We start from the raw sequence: 17,825 nt of genomic DNA, 5'->3' as shown, positions 1-17,825 counted from the left end.
AGAAGATGCTAGCGCACCACCGCCCAAAAGAAAGAAGGCTACTAGTGTCGTTGGGGATTCGGAACCAAATGTTCACTTCAATAAACACTGCCAGTGAGTCTGTTCGTGTCAAATGAAGTATCGGCAGAAGAAGCCTGTAAGTGCCACTGCAACTTGAAGCGGTGGCAACTTAAATATGTGTTTCTTTTACTAGAGTCAGCGACTCTGTGAAAGCCAATTGCTTGTTTGTTACGATGAGGCAGCTTCTGTCATCAGTGGGTACCCTCCTGTTTTGTATTGTATCGTGCCTTGACTCGGAAGCCTAAGTAAACCTGGAACCACCACTGCGTGGGAGTTGCGACTATAATGTTGTTAATCCGAATCAGGTCCTCTACGGGTATCGATCGTAAGTCGAATCTTGCTATTCTCCCAATTCACGCGTACTCTATGAATGGTTTCTTTTGTGAGTGATGCTTCTGAGTGCATCGCAACTCACCTAGTCAGATCATCAATGATATACGTGGGGCGCTTAATTTCCTCCGAACAGTTCTCAAAGTCCTCACGTTTGTGGGAGGTACAAACTGCGAGCGTCTTTGCACCGGCACTATTTCCTGCTTGCACCCCGGACGGTGCATCCTCAATGACGAGACCTGGGGCAAATAAGGCGCCAAAAAGAAACAGGTATCGTCTGACTCACACTTAGTCACATCAATCCCAAGTTTCTTTGCTCCTTCAAGATACGGTGTGGGCTTTGGCTTTCCTTCGCTAACATCATCTGCCGTCACAAACCCTGACGCAGGCACCGGAATTTCGCACTTTGGTATGCATTGAGTTGCATAGTACCTCGAAGCTATGGTTCAGGGAGCTCCGGTGCACCATTAACAAGACAAGATTGCCACGCTACCTGATGTGACAATTGTCCACCTAGTGCGCATGTCATGGTGTGAGTCCAGCTTCGAGCGATGTAATAGTCAGCCGATTATGCAATATGTATGTGACTTCGAAAGTTTTACCTGAGCCAAGAACTCGATAGCTCCTTCGAGAGCCACTGGGCTACCCTGGATCACCAAGTCCTCGAAGCGCAAAATTTCGCTCTGCAGAATTAGCGGGGTCACTACAAGCATCGAACGAGGTCGCACCCACATCCAAAAGTTTTGTGTCCTGGATATTGCATATAGTCTCGTCCCTCAGGGTATCAGCAAGTCTCCGACCATGAGTTTTCTGTACGATAGGAAGATGTGATCCAAGTTTGTATTCCTCCGCGAATATTTTCCAGGCTGAAATGACGCCAGGAGTGGAATCTATGAGGGTCCTGGCGTACAGTGATCAGACATGGCAGATTAAGAAGACTAATAGTGACATACCCATCCAGATCGAAAAGGATCTGAGTACGAGGGTTTTAAATCCGCAGTAGTCATTGTCATTGCCCAACTTTTCCGTTGACGAAATAGACACGTACAGCATCAGCATCGACAGTAACGATCTGTTCAGGCAACGCCATGGTAGTCTGAGTCGACAGCTGGGACGAGTATGGTAGACACGGAGATAAGATAATAATTAGATAACCAGCAAAAGTTTTTATAAATCATTTATGTAAATAAACATGCTCGTCGTAGCCAATCAACTTCGTTGTATCACCTACATAGTACAGACAGTAACATACTACTGCCGATCCGTCATCGCTGCAAGCAAAGAATCAGATCCAAGAGTCAACCGCCGTCTCTAGCCTGCAACGATGGCTGATAAAATCACCCGTATCGCCATCGTAGACGCAAATCGCTGCAAGCCAAAGCGATGTGCCCAGGAATGCAAGAAGGTGATGCACCACTCCCTCTCGAGCAGTCACGTCAGATCAGTCACTCATCAGTTTGCGAGCAGTCATGTCCTGTGGTCAAAATGGGTGCGCCTCCACCCGAAGCACTGGCAGAGTGCTCATGCTAATTGACCTTCCAGGCAAACTTTGCATAGAAGTAAAATCGACCGATAAGATAGCGTTCATCTCAGAGTTTTTATGTATCGGTTGTGGTATCTGCGTAAAGAAGTGAGTGGATCATTTTACGAAGATCGACTAAATGATTGAGGAAACTCTTAGATGCCCATTCGAAGCTATCGCCATCATCAACTTACCTACTAACTTGGAATCTCAAGTGACGCATCGTTATACCGCCAACGCCTTCAAGCTCCATCGACTACCCACCCCAAGACCTGGTCAGGTTCTCGGACTCGTTGGCACTAATGGAATTGGTAAAAGCACAGCACTAAAGATTCTTGCTGGAAAACAGAAGCCGAATCTTGGCCGCTATGATGTGAGTGATATGCCAGTGGGACTGTTCAAGGGCAGCATTGATTTTTACCTGGCAGGATCCTCCTGACTGGCAAGAAATATTGCGTTACTTCCGTGGGTCCGAACTGCAAAACTATTTCACTAAGGTCCTAGAGGACAATTTGAAAGCACTCATCAAACCACAATATGTTGACCACATTCCTCGGGCGATTAAAGGCAACCTGACCGTCTCACAAATGTTGGACTCGAAACTCGAGCTTGACAACAAGCAAAAAATGTGCGATGACCTAGAGTTGAATAACGTTCTTGATCGTGAAGTTTCGGCACTCTCTGGTGGAGAACTGCAGAGATTCGCGATCGCCATGTCATGTATCCAGAATGCCGATGTGTGCGTATGTTCTAATTTAGTCATAAACCACGCTTTAAACTCGGTCTTGTGTAGATATATGTTCGACGAGCCTTCGAGTTATCTCGATATAAAACAACGGTTGAAGGCTGCTGAGGTCATCCGGTCCCTACTCACCCCGGACTGCTATGTCATCGCTGTCGAGCACGATCTGTCAGTACTGGATTATCTTTCAGATTTTATCTGTTGTCTTTACGGAAAGCCATCGATGTATGGTGTTGTGACGATGCCTTATTCTGTCCGTGAAGGTGAAAGCTTACCCAACAACTCGCTGTGAAATGGCTCACTCTTTCACAAGGTATCAACATCTTCCTGGATGGTTTCATTCCCACCGAGAATTTGCGTTTCCGCGAGGAGTCTCTGAGCTTCAAGATGATGGAGACTGCTGAGGAGCTCATCATTGACAAGACCCGTCATTACTCTTATCCCTCTATGACGAAGACAATGGGCAACTTCAAGCTCACTGTTGAGTCCGGTAGCTTCACTGATTCGGAAATTATTGTCATGCTTGGCGAAAACGGGACAGGCAAGACAACCTTTGTCCGTCTGCTTGCTGGCGTGACGACGCCGGACGACGAGGCAGACAAAATGGAGTTAGCAGTGTCCTTGAAGCCGCAGACGATATCACCAAAGTTCCCAGGAACTGTCCGCATGCTTCTGCTGAAGCAAATTAAAGCGGCCTTCATGCACCCGCAATTCCAAACGGACGTGGTCAAACCAATGACGTTGGATAATATTATGGATCAGGATGTGAAGACGCTCTCTGGAGGTGAGCTGCAACGTGTAGCTATTGTTCTTGCACTCGGTGAGTACTTTTTTTGATTTCGTTTCGTGTTGGCTGACATCTGGACTTAAGGCAAACCCAATGTATCCGTGTATTTGCTTGACGAACCAAGCAGGTACGCCAACCTCGTTCTCCGTAAATGAGTATGCTAATACAGAATTGAAGTTTCCTCGACTCCGAGCAACGTATCATCGCAAGTAAGGTCATCAAGCGGTAAGCAACCGATCTAGTTGTCTACATTTCGATTTGATCGATACTTTCATCAGCTTTATCCTTCATGCGAAGAAGACTGCTTTTGTCATCGAACACGACTTCATCATGGCAACCTATCTGGCTGACCGCGTCGTTGTCTTTGAGGGGGAGCCCTCTCTTCGAGCAACTTCTACGCCGTAAGAAATTTGGGTTACACTATGCTCACACGCATTAGTTAATTCGCTTTGCAGACCGCAGTCCCTCCTCACTGGAATGAACCACTTCTTGGCATCGCTTGAGGTCACATTCAGACGTGATCCCACGAACTTCAGGCCAAGAGTCAACAAGCTTAACAGTGTAAAGGACAAAGAGCAGAAGGGTATGTATTTGGTCTTTTGAGTCATTCAAAGTCTTTAATATCGTTTTTGGCAGTCGCGGGTAACTACTTCTTCCTTGAGGAGTAATTGATATCCTTGTTCTGCCAAATGAGGGTCATTCTCAGAGCTGATTCAGATATTACGAACAGAATCATAGTACATCTTGTTTCGTGATCTGTATTAGCTTTCATCATCCTATGCGCTGGCTGGCAATACTTAGGAAGATTAACCAGCCGGGAGTTTGCAAAACCGATTAAATCGATCGTGACGTGTGGAAAGATGTTCGTCCAAGTTTGGTAGTCATTAGTGGTGGTGACAATAAGAACTCTTCTTGTGGACAACAACCAAGTACGTCGAACAACAACGAGTAGCAAAACACAACACATGCTCGCGTTGGCAATGAACGAGGTGCTTCTTTATTGTGGTGGAGAGGCATGATCCCATTATATCTTGTTCCATTGTTCCTGATACTAATACTTTGCGTCAAGTATAAAGACCATGCCACGGCATGCATTTCGTACTCGCCCTGTTCATCATACCCTCGTCAGTGACGAAGTAGACTGTGTCTGCTGCCTTCTTTCGCTTCATCTTCTTTGCTTCTAACTTACGACCCGGCATTGACTGCCGTCTTCCACAAGCTGGTCTTAGACAAACCTTTGAAACACTTCTTCGCCGCTGAAGTCGACAATATACCAGTGTATCTACGCTATGAAGCTTTCCGTTTTTGTAACTCTCGTGCTCTCTTCCTTCGCCACTGCTCTTCCGAGCCTCAAGCGTCGTGGGGGAAGCTTTGTGCTGCAGAATGGTATCGACGCGATCAATTTGAAGTACGTCGCGTCGGCTCCATGCAGTCCCTTAACAATCTAACTCTGGATTTCAGCAACCAATTCCAGTCACTGACTGCATCCTCACCTTGTACATCTGGCAATGCTTGTGTCAATGGGGAGTTTGCTCAGTGCGTCAACGGGCAATACGTCCTCACTTCATGTGGATCAGGTTTAACGTAAGTTTGTTTTGTCTGACTATGTTCCAATGTCAATACTTAGTCGACCTTCCAATTAGATGTGCTGCACTTCCTCTTGTCAACTCTGCTGGAACTAGCATCACTTGCACCACTCAAGCAGACCTGAACTCTCGTATTGCTGCCACCGGTGCCACTGCCAACGGAACAAGTACGACAGGCAGCCCCTCCAATGCGACTGCTACATCCAGCTCAGCTCTTGTAGCCACTTCCACAACAGGCTCTGGGTCAAATTCCAACTCAAATGCTCAGACCTCCCTGACTCTACTGTCAAGCCTTGTCGCTCCTAATTTTGCTCAGAACGGTCAGAACACAAACACCTCCGAGGCTGGCGAAGTTCCTTCTTTGACATCCACCAACAACTTTATCAACTACTGTGCCACGTTGTCTAATCTCCCTATAACGAACGGCCAACAGATTCAAGGTGGTTCCTGCAACCCCGCTCCCATGGGTGCCATCCCTTCCACCTCGAATATGCCCAGTGCCAAGTTCGTCAGTCCTAACAACTTGGCTGTTCTTCCAGCGAACACCACTTTCCAGGTGACACTGGCGATTAGAGGAATCGAGACTGGGTTCTTTGTGAATCCGGATACCAATTACTTTTCTGCTCCCCAGCAAATTGATCCTACATCTGGGCAAATCCAGGGTCACGCCCACATCGTTATCGAGGCGCTTCAGTCCCTTACGCAGACTACCCCAACCGACCCCAGCAAGTTCGCATTCTTTGTTGGTTTGAACAGCAAGGCAGATGCAAGTGGTCAACTTCATGCCAGCATCACTAATGGTTTGCCTGAGGGGACGTATAAGATGTCTACCATTGTCACCGCAATGAACCACCAACCAGTTCTTGTCGCTGTGGCGCAGCATGGATCATTAGATGATCAAATCTACGTGAGTTGCGAGTTGCAGCAATATTTATCTTGTCACTGACAACTCTATCAGTTTACTGTCGTTGCCCCTGGCCAGAACGGCACAACCACGACAACCACCTCCATTGGTGACTCGCCGCTTCCCTCAACTACCTCGAGTGTCTCTTCCGTACCTACGGATTCTGGCACTTGATCCTCACAAGTGCGCTCGCAACCATGAGCGCTACACCCACCACAGACTGCACATAACAATTCCCGTGTTGTGATGGCGCATACAGTAGACTATCTCATAATGCGTAACTCTCGTAATATATAACCTTTGATCAGGATGGTTCCATTGAGAAATTGTGCAATGATGCATTATGAGATACAGTTTCCCATCCAGAGTTGTGCGATTTAATAAAGATTTTGCTGTCCCCACGTTTGTACTTAAGTTTGGATATCGGATTTTCCCTAAAGTAGGCGCTTGTTTGGCAAAAGCCTTAGATCCAAACAGGGTGATCCTCTGATGCGGCCGGAATATAATTGGTTCTCCTATCGGAGAGCGAGCGAAGGACTAATGATGTTCGCTTGAATGACGGAACACTGAAGCGAGTCGTAGTGCAGATTGACGCGACGCGTCGCGTCAAATTTCAAACAATAATTTTAGTATTCACGTTAAAATTGTCAGTTTTCTCATTGGCTAAAGATCGCGTCACTGCTCCAAAGCGCGCACTATCCAAATTTACCAGGCCATAGACAGACTGGTCAGTCTGATTGTTGGACATGACCAACTCGTTTACAATACGAGTTCCAGCAACCTCGGCCAATATTGGTCCTGGCTTCGATGTCGTTGGCTTGTCACTTTCACTCTATCTTACTCTCACTGTCACCACCGGAGAGACCTCTACCTTACCAGTGATCACATATTCGGGTGAAGGAGCTGATGAAGTCCCGCTGGACCCGTACCGCAACCTCATGACCCGCGTAGCACTCTACGTGCTACGTTGCAATGGCCATAGGGCATTCCCTCCCGCCATTAGTATTCACTGTCACAACCAAATACCTTTTGGACGTGGACTCGGCTCGTCCGGCGCAGCGGTCATTGCAGGCGTTCTTCTCGGAGACAGTCTCGGGAAACTCAACCTCTCCCGAGAGCGAATGTTAGACTACGCACTCATGGTCGAGCGCCACCCCGATAATGTGACAGCTGCGCTTGTTGGAGGATTTGTAGGATCATACCTTAGAGAGCTAGACCCACAAGCTACTGAGGCAGCACAAGTACCCCTTTCTGAAGTCCTTCCGGAATACCCCCCTGATGCTGGAGAAAACTGGGGTCTTTCCCCACCTGTTCCGCCGTTGGGTATCGGTCACTACGTCCGATTTAAATGGAACAGTAGCATCAAAGCTGTTGCCATCATACCCCGATTTGAACTCAGTACTGCAAAAGCGCGAGCTGTTCTACCAGAGAGTTACTCAAGGAAGGATCTGGTGCGTGCTCTCGTATACATATAAAGTATAATGTCTTGAATAAAACCCTCACAGGTTTTTAATATGCAACGATTAGCTGTCCTCACCACAGCTCTCGGTCAGACACCACCAGACCCGGAATTAATTTTTGAGGCTATGAAAGATCGCGTGCATCAGCCGTATCGGAAAACTCTTGTAAGTAGTTTTCATTCTGTGTAGGTTGCACTTCTTGACCACCATTTCAGATACCTGGTCTGCCAGCAGTCACTTCTTTGATTACCCCTGCTTCACATCCTGGCCTGCTTGGCATTTGCCTCTCTGGTGCAGGGCCGACCATCCTTGCGCTTGCAACACATAATTTCGACAGCATCGCTGGGAAAATACAGGAAATATTCCAGCAGGAGCAGATCGAAGTAGATTGGAAGATACTGGAAGTGGCGGGAGGGAGTACTGTAGACTCTTAAAATGTGTCTCAGCTCACCTTCAATGGTATGTGATCTGCCCTTCTACCGATTGGACACCAGTTCTCACTGCGACGCAAAGAATGTTGTTTCCTCCAATGATTTTTGGCTGTATTGAATAGACGTAGAGGAGTGCTGATCAGACACTTAGGAAGAAATAATCTTGTATGTGTGAATGATCTTGCTGTGAAGGCGCTTGCTTTCATCACAGGGGATTTAATCGATGAAGTGGAATATTCAAACCCCTTCGTTCGCTTTCGTCGGCGTGGATATAAAGGGCAGATGGCATCAGTCTGCAGGGCGGATTATGCGTGAATTGTCCAATGCTTGCTCCTTAATATTATTGCGTAGACTCATATTTTGATTGTATAGAATGTTGCACAAACTATCAGGACTTTGGTATGCATCGATCGGACCGGTCTCGCCCATCTGTGATGCTCCAGTCCGAATTGTAATTCTCGCTAAACACCTTCTCTATCACTTGTATCGACCTTTTGGACGTGCTATATCCCGCAGGCTGTCATGGATTGAGTAGTTGGATGCTTTCTTGCGATCGCCCAGAAAGAAAACTCTCAAAGTGCCACTATCTCGCTCATTCTTGATGATTCCGCGGTTACATTCGCAATGTCTCAGAAGTTCTCAAATATCACGACGTCATACGCCGTCATTGAAGGTCAGTTCATCTGAACTGAAATCAATTTAGTAAAATGTTTATAATCCGATAAATAAATGTCTGTCATCCATCCACTTTTCAACATTCATTCTTTCAACACAGCAACTATGTCTTCAACGCCGTTCGCCACTTTCGCCTTCGCTCTCGTCATCTGTGGCAAGCTTCTGGAAAGCAATGCCCTCGCCATCATTAAGGACGACCATTCGATTGGATTTTATTTCAATGCTCATTACAAACCGACAAACGACGCTACGAACACAACTTTTGGGTCACTCGTTTCAGTCACTAGTGAATCGGACTTGGAGGTGAGTATACGCATTGCGAACTCGGTCGCAAACGTGTGTTTAATCTTCATCTAGTACCTCGGGCAGGTCAACGTAGGAGGACATGGCAAGTAGTGCATCTTATTAGGGGCTACATCCACTGACCTTTCCGACCCAGATTTTAACCTAGTGCTCGATACCGGGTCCAGCGATCTGGTGAGCAGTTCTCTGTTTACAGTTCATGTTAGAAACTAATTGTATCGACGCAAGTGGGTCACTGGTCAACAAATCAAGATCAACAGCGAGACATCCGACAATCTCAACCTCACATATGGAATTGGTTCCGCCTCGGGAAACATCGCTTACACCACTGTTCAACTTGGGACTTATCAAGTGCAAAACCAAGGTGATCCTTATCAAAGCTTCTTTCGACCTTTCCTTAAGATTTTTAGCGTTTTTAAATGTTGACAAAACATACCAGCAAGGGGCCGATGGAATTCTCGGTCTTGGCTTTATATCACTATCCATGATCGAGAAAAAAATCAAGAAAAAAGCCGCCCTCCCTATAATGGCAAACCTTCTTGAACAAAATCCGACAACACCGAATTTTATGGCTTTAGCGCTCGAGCGCACGACTGATAATGAAAATACGTCTGGAGGCGCTATCACGATTGGAGAATACGACCCACAATTTAAGGATGTCTCCGGGACACCTAAATACCCCCTTGCGCCTTCGACGTCATCGCGCTGGACTATCGCACTATCGGGCATGCAGGTCAATGGCCACGACGTGACACTCAAGTCGGTAGTCAAGGGAGCGAAGAAAGGGACCGCTATTTCTCTCATCGACAGTGGAACCAGTTTGGCATACATTCCCTCCAACGCTGTGGATGCGATATACGGTGCTATCAACGGATCGGTTCATATACAAAGCAATGGGCAAAATTTCTGGATCGTGCCGTGTTTAAGCCAGGCAAATTTGTCTTTCTCATTCGGGTTCGTGATTTCAGTACTTCTAATTTTGAATATCTACTGACCAGACCCTCAGCCACGATTATTTGCCCATTAACCCTCTCGAATTGACGAGGCTGGCAACTTTTACTGACGGCAACACTCAATACACTGTTTGCACTTCCGCATTCCGTCCGCAACTGTCGAGTACAGGCTCGGATATGGATTTTTTGCTTGGCGATATATTCATGCGCAACGTCTACTCTGTGTAAGTTTTTTTCTATTGGCATATATTCACCCTGGCACTGACGACGAATGTAGCTTCAACTTTGGTAATCCCACATCTAATAACGATGACGACAAGGGTGCCTCGATTCAATTCCTCTCGAGGTCAAACAAGGATCAGGTTTACCAGGATTTCCAACAACAACGCACTCAGAACTTGAAGAACCTTCCACCGTTGTATGATTTGTCTAAAATTCATTCCGACGGAACTTCATCGGATGGTGGACGTGTCAATTCTTAGTTGGCGTACGTACACACGACGAGGAGGATCTTGTTAAAGTAAAAATATTATGTAGAGCTGCAATATAATGGTAGCAAACATATCTTACACGCGATTAAGTTGTGTGCACAAAACGCCCAGTCAACAACAAAAGAAATCCAAACTTATACTTGCGTCGGACTGCACCCCATCCTACATGTTGGCGCACATGAGCTCACCGAGACGAGCGGCATCTTTTGAATCATATCTTCAGTCTGGGTCATACCGATTCACCGCCTGCATCCTCGACCATATCCACGAAGGCGTTACTCTGCATATGATTGCGTCCGCTCAGGATTTTCACGGGAGGCAGGGAGAGGGAGGTGCGACGTACATCAACAAGCACATTGCTTTACAAAGAAGAAGAGTCATTAGACGCAAAGACTAATCAATTGTCTGCATACTGCACTATTGGCCCTGTGCGGGGAAGATGCACAACAAAGAAAAGGGACGAGTCGAGCCCACAGTGGGACTAAATGGTTGGTGGTCATTAGAGGATGAATGTGTTTTGCTGCTCTAAATACTGTTATGACTAGTAATTGACCGGGGCTTTGTAGAATAGAACGAAGAATTGGTTCAACAAGATATGACCTGCGGTAGACATTTCTCAAGTGACCCGGGAGATTGCCATGACAGCGACAGCCTGAGGCTTCCAGGTGGTGGCAGTTTGCCATGAGGCTATCGAGGAATGGGGGCGACCGTGACAAGGTTCCTTTCATCTAACGTCCAGGTCTACCATAGCTCTCCGATGTCGCCGTTGAACTTGAGAGCATGAGCTGTCAAGTTCAACGCCGACTCCGAGTCTAGGGTTCGGGGAATTAGGGTTCCCGCGCTAATTGGCCGGCAAATTAGCATGACCCTCTACGAAGGCCAGGTGTAAATTACACCTAATTGACCTATGGCTTTTTTATGCTTGTTTGCGCTAATTTGCAGGTAAATTGACTGTAATTTACACCACCTATGACCATTCCTCATTGAGGATGAAGTTGTATCTTGATCAGCCGCCACCTTTGCTATCGACGGACCTATCACCTCCGCGAGTAGCCATGGGTTGTATGGGGTGGTCTGACAGAATATCGAGGAGGTACGTGGATGATATGACAATATGTTGACCCGCATCAAACTCATTTCTTCTTGCGCCAACTAAATCCACGTGGTCCGTGATATCACCATCATCAAGCCAATTCGCATCTTCATCATCCGAGTCTGGACAAATACCTTGATATTCATCGTTCGAGCTCGAAATAAGGTCTGCGGTCGTGGTAGGTGGCCAGCAGGCAGCGGGACAACAGTTGGTGGCTCATGTGATTGGGCGTCACACCAGATCATCGGATATCCAGTTCCACTCCTTTTTGGGCGCTACTGGCACAATATCGCTGATCGATGTCTATTCAAGCATGATTCGACGATATCGAGCATGACAACTTAGAACAGACTTACGAGGTGAGTAGAATGCCTGTGTCAAGAATGAATGTGCATGGCAAGGAGATGAAAAGTGCTGAGAGATGGAAAGCGGGCTTCGAGTCAGGTATCAAACGCTCCTGGAAAAGTATCAGTAAGGCGCTGACTACGATATTTTGATATACATACTTTGATCGGATCACGTCGGCTCCATCATGTCACTACCCGAGCAAAGCAAAACAAGAAGTGGCAGCGAGTCAGATCAGCGCGCAGACTATCTGTGCTGAGCGAAAAGTAAAGCACACCCGACAAAGTATCGCTAATGCACCAGTTATCTGAGGACAAAAAATGTGTGCAATCATTCACGGAAGATGGTTACCTTGTGTTGATGGTCTATATGACATTCAGTCTCGAGGCATGTGTGAATGATGAACGCAAAGTGGGGCAGGGAGAGCTGTCATAGAAGACGACACCACCGTCACAAGTAAACTCGGTTTACGCAGGGATTAATGACGGCAGAGAGTGGGCCCAGGTTGGATTGTGCGGATGTAAGTAAATTTTTACAAAATGATGAAGGCGCGGGCGGCGTTGCTGTCGACAAGACAGACGCTCTAAAGGTCTCTATTCGGGTCTTATAATGGAGTATCAGATCGGAAATTGAGTTGGGGCTATGCCAACTAACGGAGCGTAAGATACTTGCATGTGGTCGGTGCAAACTTGCAAAGGAGAATTACGTAAGACCGGGTGGTTATAGTGAACGTTCTGGATATTGAAATTTGAAAGATGGAACGTTGACCGTCAATATGTACCCGTGTCGAGGAGGTAGTTGTAGAGTAGGTGAACTGGTATATGAGTCGGAGAAATTTGCAAATGAACGCCGCGTGAGAAAATTTTCAATTCAGGCAGAGTGTAAATCAAATTCCACTTACGAACCGTAGACCCACCAGCTATCTTTTACTAGCGTACTGTAGTATAAATACTGATATTTCAGATGTAGATGGCTTAGAGAAAATAACTGGTGTTTTTCGATCTACAACCACACGTCATACACACCCATCCTCCAATATGACGCTAGTCTCAAATGATCCCAGTTGGCGGCCCTTCATCAATTCAAATATTTGCTATTCGATTGGTTCGTCATATCGTTTGACGGTGATGTCTCGATCTAACATCCACTTGTCACGGTGGTGTCGTAGTTGCCGCAGCCTTCGTGGTGGTATACGATTGGGGTGAGCAGCACAGTGTCCTGAAATTGCTGATATTCTCATCATATTTCTAGTATTGACACTCCCACAAGAGGTAGGTTGGTGCTATCGCCGGGGCACCCAACTTGCTAACAATGTTGTCATAGATTGACCTCATTTGGGTGAGTTACAAGTTCCATATCAGAACAAAAACAATGAATGTGTGACAGACCCAACGCTGGTCTTACATGACCATGCTGTACCTAGTCGTTCGTTCCTCATTTTATACCATAGCATGGTTGGCGGTTGTGCTGACTCCAAAATGTTCTAGATACGCTATGTTGGAATACCATATTCTGTGTATGTTAATCAAGGCCAAAAAGTAGTTGCTGTACTGATAGTCCATCTCTCATTATCAGTGTCAATGTTCTGGGTACTACTGTCTCATATGCACCGTGTTCGATTCTTCTGACCGGCGGCACACAGGAGCCACTACGTTGATCTCGTTGACAGATGCAGTGAGTATTCCGCAATCATTTCGTTCCTATCCAATGAATGGATTCATTTGTAGGGGTGAGTGAGATTTGACCATTGGACTTGGCTCCACATAATGGCTCAATAGGTGTGAGTCGGAGCGTTTGATCCTAGTACGAGAGTGACCACTAATCGGGTGTTACAGGCAATATCATATACTATGCAGTAAATGGGACAAATATGGTCGTAACTGCCATGTTGGGCGGTGAGTTACCCAGCGGCGATACCTCAGTGATATTGACTCGACTGAAATATGATCTAAGTCATCATGATTTCTCGGTTGCATGTCATGTATCAGAGATCTAGGAGGATGCTTATCTTCCTTGTTATTATCTTCCTGACCGTAAACATCGCCTGCGGAGTTGTCGCGATCATAGGAATCAAGTATGATTTCGTATCGAGTAAGCTTTACTTGTTGATTTGAAGAACACAACTCATTGGACAAATACCAGAGGAACTCGTAGTCTCTGGTATTAATATGTGCTCTGGCGGATTCGAGGGGGGTACCCAGCTTCTGATGTCAATGATCTGGATGCTCAACACTGTTTGGGAGGTCCTCGCACTGTGTCTCTCAGTCTGGATCGCTGCGAAGCACTTCCGTGACCTGCGACGACTCGGCCCATGGACGGCATCGACCATCGGGGACTGTTTCAGAGTGCTCGTGGAATCTCACGTGCTTTATTTTGCAAGGTGAGCTTATAATGCGAATGTGCTTATCGTTTTCTGCTCAAGTTCCGCACGTGCTAGCTTTGCCGGTGTCTCTTGCATCCAGCTTGCTTATTTTTCTCCAGAAGTCGAGGTGCGCCAACATGTGACTGACATCTACATGTAACCACTGCTCATCATTTCTGTAGAAGTCGAATTCTGTAGCAGTTGGGATACTCGGCGGTGCTTTTGAAATTTTATTGTCCGTGCAGTTGTTTGTGCTGGGACCACGCCTCATCCTTAGCATTCGACGATATCACGCTAAACTCGTGGACGAATCGGACGCAGAAACTAGCATGAATTCGATCGTCTTCCAGGAGCGTGTGCATGTACTGACTAGCAGTACTGTCTAGGAAATGGTTGTCGAGTGTTCCGCATGGAGGAGATATTTGGTCGAGGATCCGTCATATTTATTTTAGTTATGGTCTCCAAAGCATATTCTAGACGAGGTTTATGTAGACAAACCCATTTCTTGTTGTATCGCTACTGGAAGTCGGTAATCCAGACTTGCACCAAGTAGCAAGCTGAAAAGCATGGTAAGAAGATGAAAGCCTCAAGTACATCTGTCAAACTATTAGTGAGGCATCGACCACACTTAATCGCACCATCGTAGCGTGGCGCGCATGCGAATGCAAATCGTGCGTCGAATTTGCGTTTTTGCAAGATCTGTTGGAGCCCATCGATCCTGCCGCGGCTAAGCACAAGTATCACCGACACCGTTTTAGGACCTGCAGATGATGGATGATCGAAAATACAATGGATCAATGTGATCATCTGCTAGCCGAAGTACGTGAGTCCAAGCTCAGACAGCTGATAGACCAGAATGTCTGCGAGCCTGCGAAATACATTGGAATCATCTGTCTCAGGAAATATATGCAGAAACGACAGCGGTTGTGCGAGGCCAGATGATTGGTGATGCCATGGCTTTTGGACTGAACGAATGGAAAGCAAGTGTAATAGAAAGTAGAAGTAGCATGTCTGAGCTCAGACAGCTGATAGCATAATGGCTCCGCAACGTAATGACTGTTTGAACACATAGATGAAGGAGGAATAAGAGACGTGAAGGCGAGAATCTTGCAATGAACACTGTCCAGTCTCAAGGCACGCGCGAATGAAGAACGCAATTAAGACGACACTATTGGCATGGGACCATTATGATTGTCCCAAGTAAACTCGTTTTGCGCAAGGATTGATGGTGGTATGCTGTCGACATTGTAAAAAGACGCTCTAAAGGTCCTAAATCGGGTCTTACAATGGACTATCCGGAAATTGAGTTGGAGCTAGTATGTCAGCTAACGTTCAGAACGTATGATACTTACATGTAGATGAGGCCGGGTCGTTGCAAAGAGATGATTATATTGATTTGGATGTGATCTTGATATTAAGACCGGGTACCGCTTAGAGCACGTTCTGGAAAATGGAAACGTTGACATGTACCCGTGTCACCGCAGTTCGAATGGCCATTGTTCTATAAGAGTACTAGTAATCGGAGGAAGAGTGCACTGAGTTGAGTCGCGTGAGAAGCTGATTTCCAATTCGGGTAGTGCAAATCAAATCCTACGTTCATTCAAGTACTACTCCGACCAACCAATTGCAAGGGCCTCCCATAGACAAATGTCTGAATCACTATTTTTGGCGATACAAGCGCTGAGCGCTGAATATTAATATGAACGCTAGACCGTTATATACATCTCCCATCCTCAAATATGACCGTTGTCTCAAATGATCCCAGTTGGTGGCCCTTCATCAATTTCAATATTTTGTACAGCTATTGGGCGGGTTCGCCATATCAGTTGGTTATGTCTTTCAATTTTATATTGACTTCTGGCTTCGCAGTTGCCGCAGCCTTCGTGGTGGTATACGATTGGGGTGAGCAGCACAGTGTCCTGAAATTGCTGATATTCTCATCATATTTCCAGTATTAACACTTGCACAAGAGGTAGGTTGGTGCTATTGCCGGAGCACCCAACTTGCTAACAATGATGTCATAGATTGACCTCATTTGGGTGAGTCACAGAGTCCCATATCGGAACAAAAACAATGAATTTGTGACAGACCCAACGATGGTCTCTCATGACCGTGCTGTACCTAGTCGTCCGTACCTCATTTTATACCATAGCATGGTTGGCGGTTGTGCTGACTCCAAAATATTTTAGATACGCTATGTTGGAATACCATTTTCTGTGTATGTTAATCAAGGCCAAAAAGTAGTTGCCGTACTGATAACCCATCTCTCATTATCAGTGTCAATGCTCTGGGTATGTTTCATATACATCGTGTTCGGTTCTTCTGACCGGCGGCATACAGAAAACATTGCGTTTATCTCGTTGACAGATGCAGTGAGCATTCCGCAATCATTTCTTTCCTATCCAATGAATACATTCATTTGTAGGGGTGAGTGCGATTTGACCATTGGACTTGGCTCAACATAACGACTCAATAGGTGTGAGTCGGAGCGTTTTATATTAGTATGAGGGCGACCGCTAATCGGGTGTTTCAGGCAACATCATGAACTACGCAACAAATGGGACAAATGTGGTCGTAACTGCCATGTTGGGCGGTGAGTTGCCCAGCTGCGATACCTCACTCGACTGAAATATGATTCAAGTCATCATGATTGCTCGGTTGCATGCCATGTATCAGAGATCTAGGAGGATGCTTATCTTCCTTGTCATCATCTTCTTAGCTGTAAACATCGCCTGCGGAGTAATCGCGATCATAGGACTCAAGTATGATTTCGTATCGGGTAAGCTTTACTTGTTGAATTGAAGACCACAGCTCATTGGACAAATACCAGAGGAAATGATACTCTCTAGTATTCATATGTGCTCTGACGGATCCGAGGAGAATACGCAGTTTCTCATATCAATTGTTTGGATGCTCAACACTGTTTGGGAGGTCCTCGCACTGTGTCTTTCAGTCTGGATCGCTGCGAAGCACTTCCGTGACCTGCGACGACTCGGCCCATTGACGGGATCGACCATTGGGGACTGTTTTAGAGTGCTGATAGAATCTCATGTGCTTTATTTTGCAAGGTGAGCTTGTAATGCGAATGTGCTTATCGTTTTCTGCTCAAGTTCCGCATGTGTTAGCTTTGCCGGTGTCTCGTCCCTTCAGCTTGTTAATCTCTCTCCAGAAGTCGAGGTGCGCCAACATGTCACTGACATCTACATGCAACCACTGCTCATCGTTTCTGTAGAATTCGGATTCTGTAGCAGTTGGGATACTCAGCGGTGCTATGGAAATTTTATTGTCCGTGCAGATGTTTATGCTGGGACCACGCCTCATCCTTAGTGTTCGACAATATCACGCTAAACTCGTGGCTGAATCCGACGCAGAAACTAGCATGAATTCGATTGTCTTCCAGGAGCGTGTGCATGTACCAACTAGCAGTACTGTGTAGGGAATGGTTGTCGAGTGTTCCGCATGGAGATATTTGGTTGAGGATCCGTCGTAGTATTTATTTTGGTTATAGTATATTTAAGATGGGGTTTATGTAGACATTTGTTGTTGTATCACTACTGGAAGTCGGTGATCCGCCCGCCCACACTCGTACCGAGTGACAAGCTGAATTTATCCGGCGTATCTAGCAACGAACCCAGCCCTTGATACCGAGATAGCTGATTCTACTCAGACTGGTCACGAGTCTAACCAGGTCTACTATAGCTGTTGGATGTCGGCGTTGAACTTGTTGACAGCACGAGCTGTCAAGTTCAACGCCGACTCCGAGTCATCGACGCGATGTTTC

General features: G+C 46.4%; 8 protein-coding genes across 8 annotated transcripts; 6 read left to right on the top strand and 2 right to left on the bottom strand.

Moving 5' to 3' along the window:
* Nucleotides 1-233: 233 nt before the first annotated feature.
* On the bottom strand, nucleotides 234-1,480 carry F5147DRAFT_797832 (HAD-like protein; the record flags this gene model as incomplete). Its single annotated transcript, XM_041443210.1, has 8 exons — nucleotides 234-424; nucleotides 476-629; nucleotides 677-829; nucleotides 884-932; nucleotides 993-1,073; nucleotides 1,123-1,291; nucleotides 1,344-1,363; nucleotides 1,439-1,480. The coding sequence occupies 8 exons, from the start codon at nucleotides 1,478-1,480 to the stop codon at nucleotides 352-354; spliced, it is 741 nt and encodes a 246-aa protein (XP_041293563.1). The 3' UTR covers nucleotides 234-351.
* Nucleotides 1,481-1,870: 390 nt separating this feature from the next.
* Nucleotides 1,871-2,023, bottom strand: F5147DRAFT_575707 (uncharacterized protein; the record flags this gene model as incomplete). Its single annotated transcript, XM_041431288.1, has 1 exon — nucleotides 1,871-2,023. A coding segment is annotated over one exon (153 nt), but the record flags the coding sequence as incomplete, so codon positions are not given.
* A 154-nt stretch (nucleotides 2,024-2,177) lies between these two features.
* Nucleotides 2,178-4,109, top strand: F5147DRAFT_543118 (P-loop containing nucleoside triphosphate hydrolase protein; the record flags this gene model as incomplete). Its single annotated transcript, XM_041430279.1, has 9 exons — nucleotides 2,178-2,285; nucleotides 2,341-2,651; nucleotides 2,706-2,917; nucleotides 2,968-3,474; nucleotides 3,526-3,568; nucleotides 3,619-3,666; nucleotides 3,720-3,842; nucleotides 3,897-4,024; nucleotides 4,078-4,109. Coding segments are annotated over 9 exons (1,512 nt in total), but the record flags the coding sequence as incomplete, so codon positions are not given.
* A 255-nt stretch (nucleotides 4,110-4,364) lies between these two features.
* Nucleotides 4,365-6,365, top strand: F5147DRAFT_635006 (uncharacterized protein). The gene is made up of 4 exons (XM_041432876.1): nucleotides 4,365-4,849; nucleotides 4,903-5,025; nucleotides 5,085-5,934; nucleotides 5,986-6,365. The coding sequence occupies exons 1-4, from the start codon at nucleotides 4,731-4,733 to the stop codon at nucleotides 6,103-6,105; spliced, it is 1,212 nt and encodes a 403-aa protein (XP_041293560.1). The 5' UTR covers nucleotides 4,365-4,730; the 3' UTR covers nucleotides 6,106-6,365.
* A 312-nt stretch (nucleotides 6,366-6,677) lies between these two features.
* Nucleotides 6,678-7,825, top strand: F5147DRAFT_745470 (ribosomal protein S5 domain 2-type protein; the record flags this gene model as incomplete). Its single annotated transcript, XM_041439753.1, has 3 exons — nucleotides 6,678-7,382; nucleotides 7,437-7,556; nucleotides 7,607-7,825. The coding sequence occupies 3 exons, from the start codon at nucleotides 6,678-6,680 to the stop codon at nucleotides 7,823-7,825; spliced, it is 1,044 nt and encodes a 347-aa protein (XP_041293559.1).
* Nucleotides 7,826-8,602: 777 nt separating this feature from the next.
* F5147DRAFT_753132 (aspartic peptidase domain-containing protein) lies at nucleotides 8,603-10,235 on the top strand (the record flags this gene model as incomplete). Its single annotated transcript, XM_041440235.1, has 7 exons — nucleotides 8,603-8,800; nucleotides 8,855-8,885; nucleotides 8,937-8,974; nucleotides 9,029-9,164; nucleotides 9,211-9,754; nucleotides 9,807-9,977; nucleotides 10,031-10,235. 7 exons carry the CDS (start codon nucleotides 8,603-8,605, stop codon nucleotides 10,233-10,235), a joined length of 1,323 nt encoding a protein of 440 aa, XP_041293558.1.
* Nucleotides 10,236-12,719: 2,484 nt separating this feature from the next.
* Nucleotides 12,720-14,430, top strand: F5147DRAFT_836570 (uncharacterized protein; the record flags this gene model as incomplete). Its single annotated transcript, XM_041444009.1, has 12 exons — nucleotides 12,720-12,786; nucleotides 12,851-12,883; nucleotides 12,934-12,953; nucleotides 13,006-13,020; nucleotides 13,069-13,107; nucleotides 13,170-13,198; nucleotides 13,258-13,271; nucleotides 13,518-13,577; nucleotides 13,636-13,773; nucleotides 13,825-14,062; nucleotides 14,120-14,171; nucleotides 14,227-14,430. The coding sequence occupies 12 exons, from the start codon at nucleotides 12,720-12,722 to the stop codon at nucleotides 14,428-14,430; spliced, it is 909 nt and encodes a 302-aa protein (XP_041293557.1).
* A 1,244-nt stretch (nucleotides 14,431-15,674) lies between these two features.
* Nucleotides 15,675-17,659, top strand: F5147DRAFT_146743 (uncharacterized protein). Its single transcript, XM_041428264.1, has 13 exons — nucleotides 15,675-15,856; nucleotides 15,914-15,946; nucleotides 15,997-16,016; nucleotides 16,069-16,083; nucleotides 16,133-16,171; nucleotides 16,234-16,262; nucleotides 16,322-16,335; nucleotides 16,385-16,420; nucleotides 16,578-16,637; nucleotides 16,686-16,823; nucleotides 16,875-17,112; nucleotides 17,170-17,221; nucleotides 17,277-17,659. The coding sequence occupies exons 1-13, from the start codon at nucleotides 15,784-15,786 to the stop codon at nucleotides 17,478-17,480; spliced, it is 951 nt and encodes a 316-aa protein (XP_041293556.1). The 5' UTR covers nucleotides 15,675-15,783; the 3' UTR covers nucleotides 17,481-17,659.
* The last annotated feature ends 166 nt before the right edge of the window (nucleotides 17,660-17,825 follow it).

The sequence above is a fragment of the Suillus discolor genome (assembly GCF_016758755.1).
Source record: "Suillus discolor strain FC423 chromosome Unknown F5147scaffold_23, whole genome shotgun sequence".
Lineage (NCBI taxonomy): Eukaryota > Fungi > Basidiomycota > Agaricomycetes > Boletales > Suillaceae > Suillus > Suillus discolor.
Note: the sequence above shows the minus strand (reverse complement) of the source record. Positions and strands in the feature narration are given on the sequence as shown.

Coding starts and splice junctions, on each gene's coding strand:
- F5147DRAFT_635006 (XM_041432876.1), top strand. CDS start 4,731: ATGAAGCTTTCCGTTTTTGTAACTCTCGTGCTCTCTTCCTTCGCCACT. Junction 5,026..5,084: donor TCATGTGGATCAGGTTTAAC/GTAAGTTTGTTT, acceptor CCTTCCAATTAG/ATGTGCTGCACTTCCTCTTG. Junction 5,935..5,985: donor CATTAGATGATCAAATCTAC/GTGAGTTGCGAG, acceptor CAACTCTATCAG/TTTACTGTCGTTGCCCCTGG.
- F5147DRAFT_146743 (XM_041428264.1), top strand. CDS start 15,784: ATGACCGTTGTCTCAAATGATCCCAGTTGGTGGCCCTTCATCAATTTC. Junction 15,947..15,996: donor CGTGGTGGTATACGATTGGG/GTGAGCAGCACA, acceptor TCATATTTCCAG/TATTAACACTTGCACAAGAG. Junction 16,172..16,233: donor TGACCGTGCTGTACCTAGTC/GTCCGTACCTCA, acceptor AAAATATTTTAG/ATACGCTATGTTGGAATACC.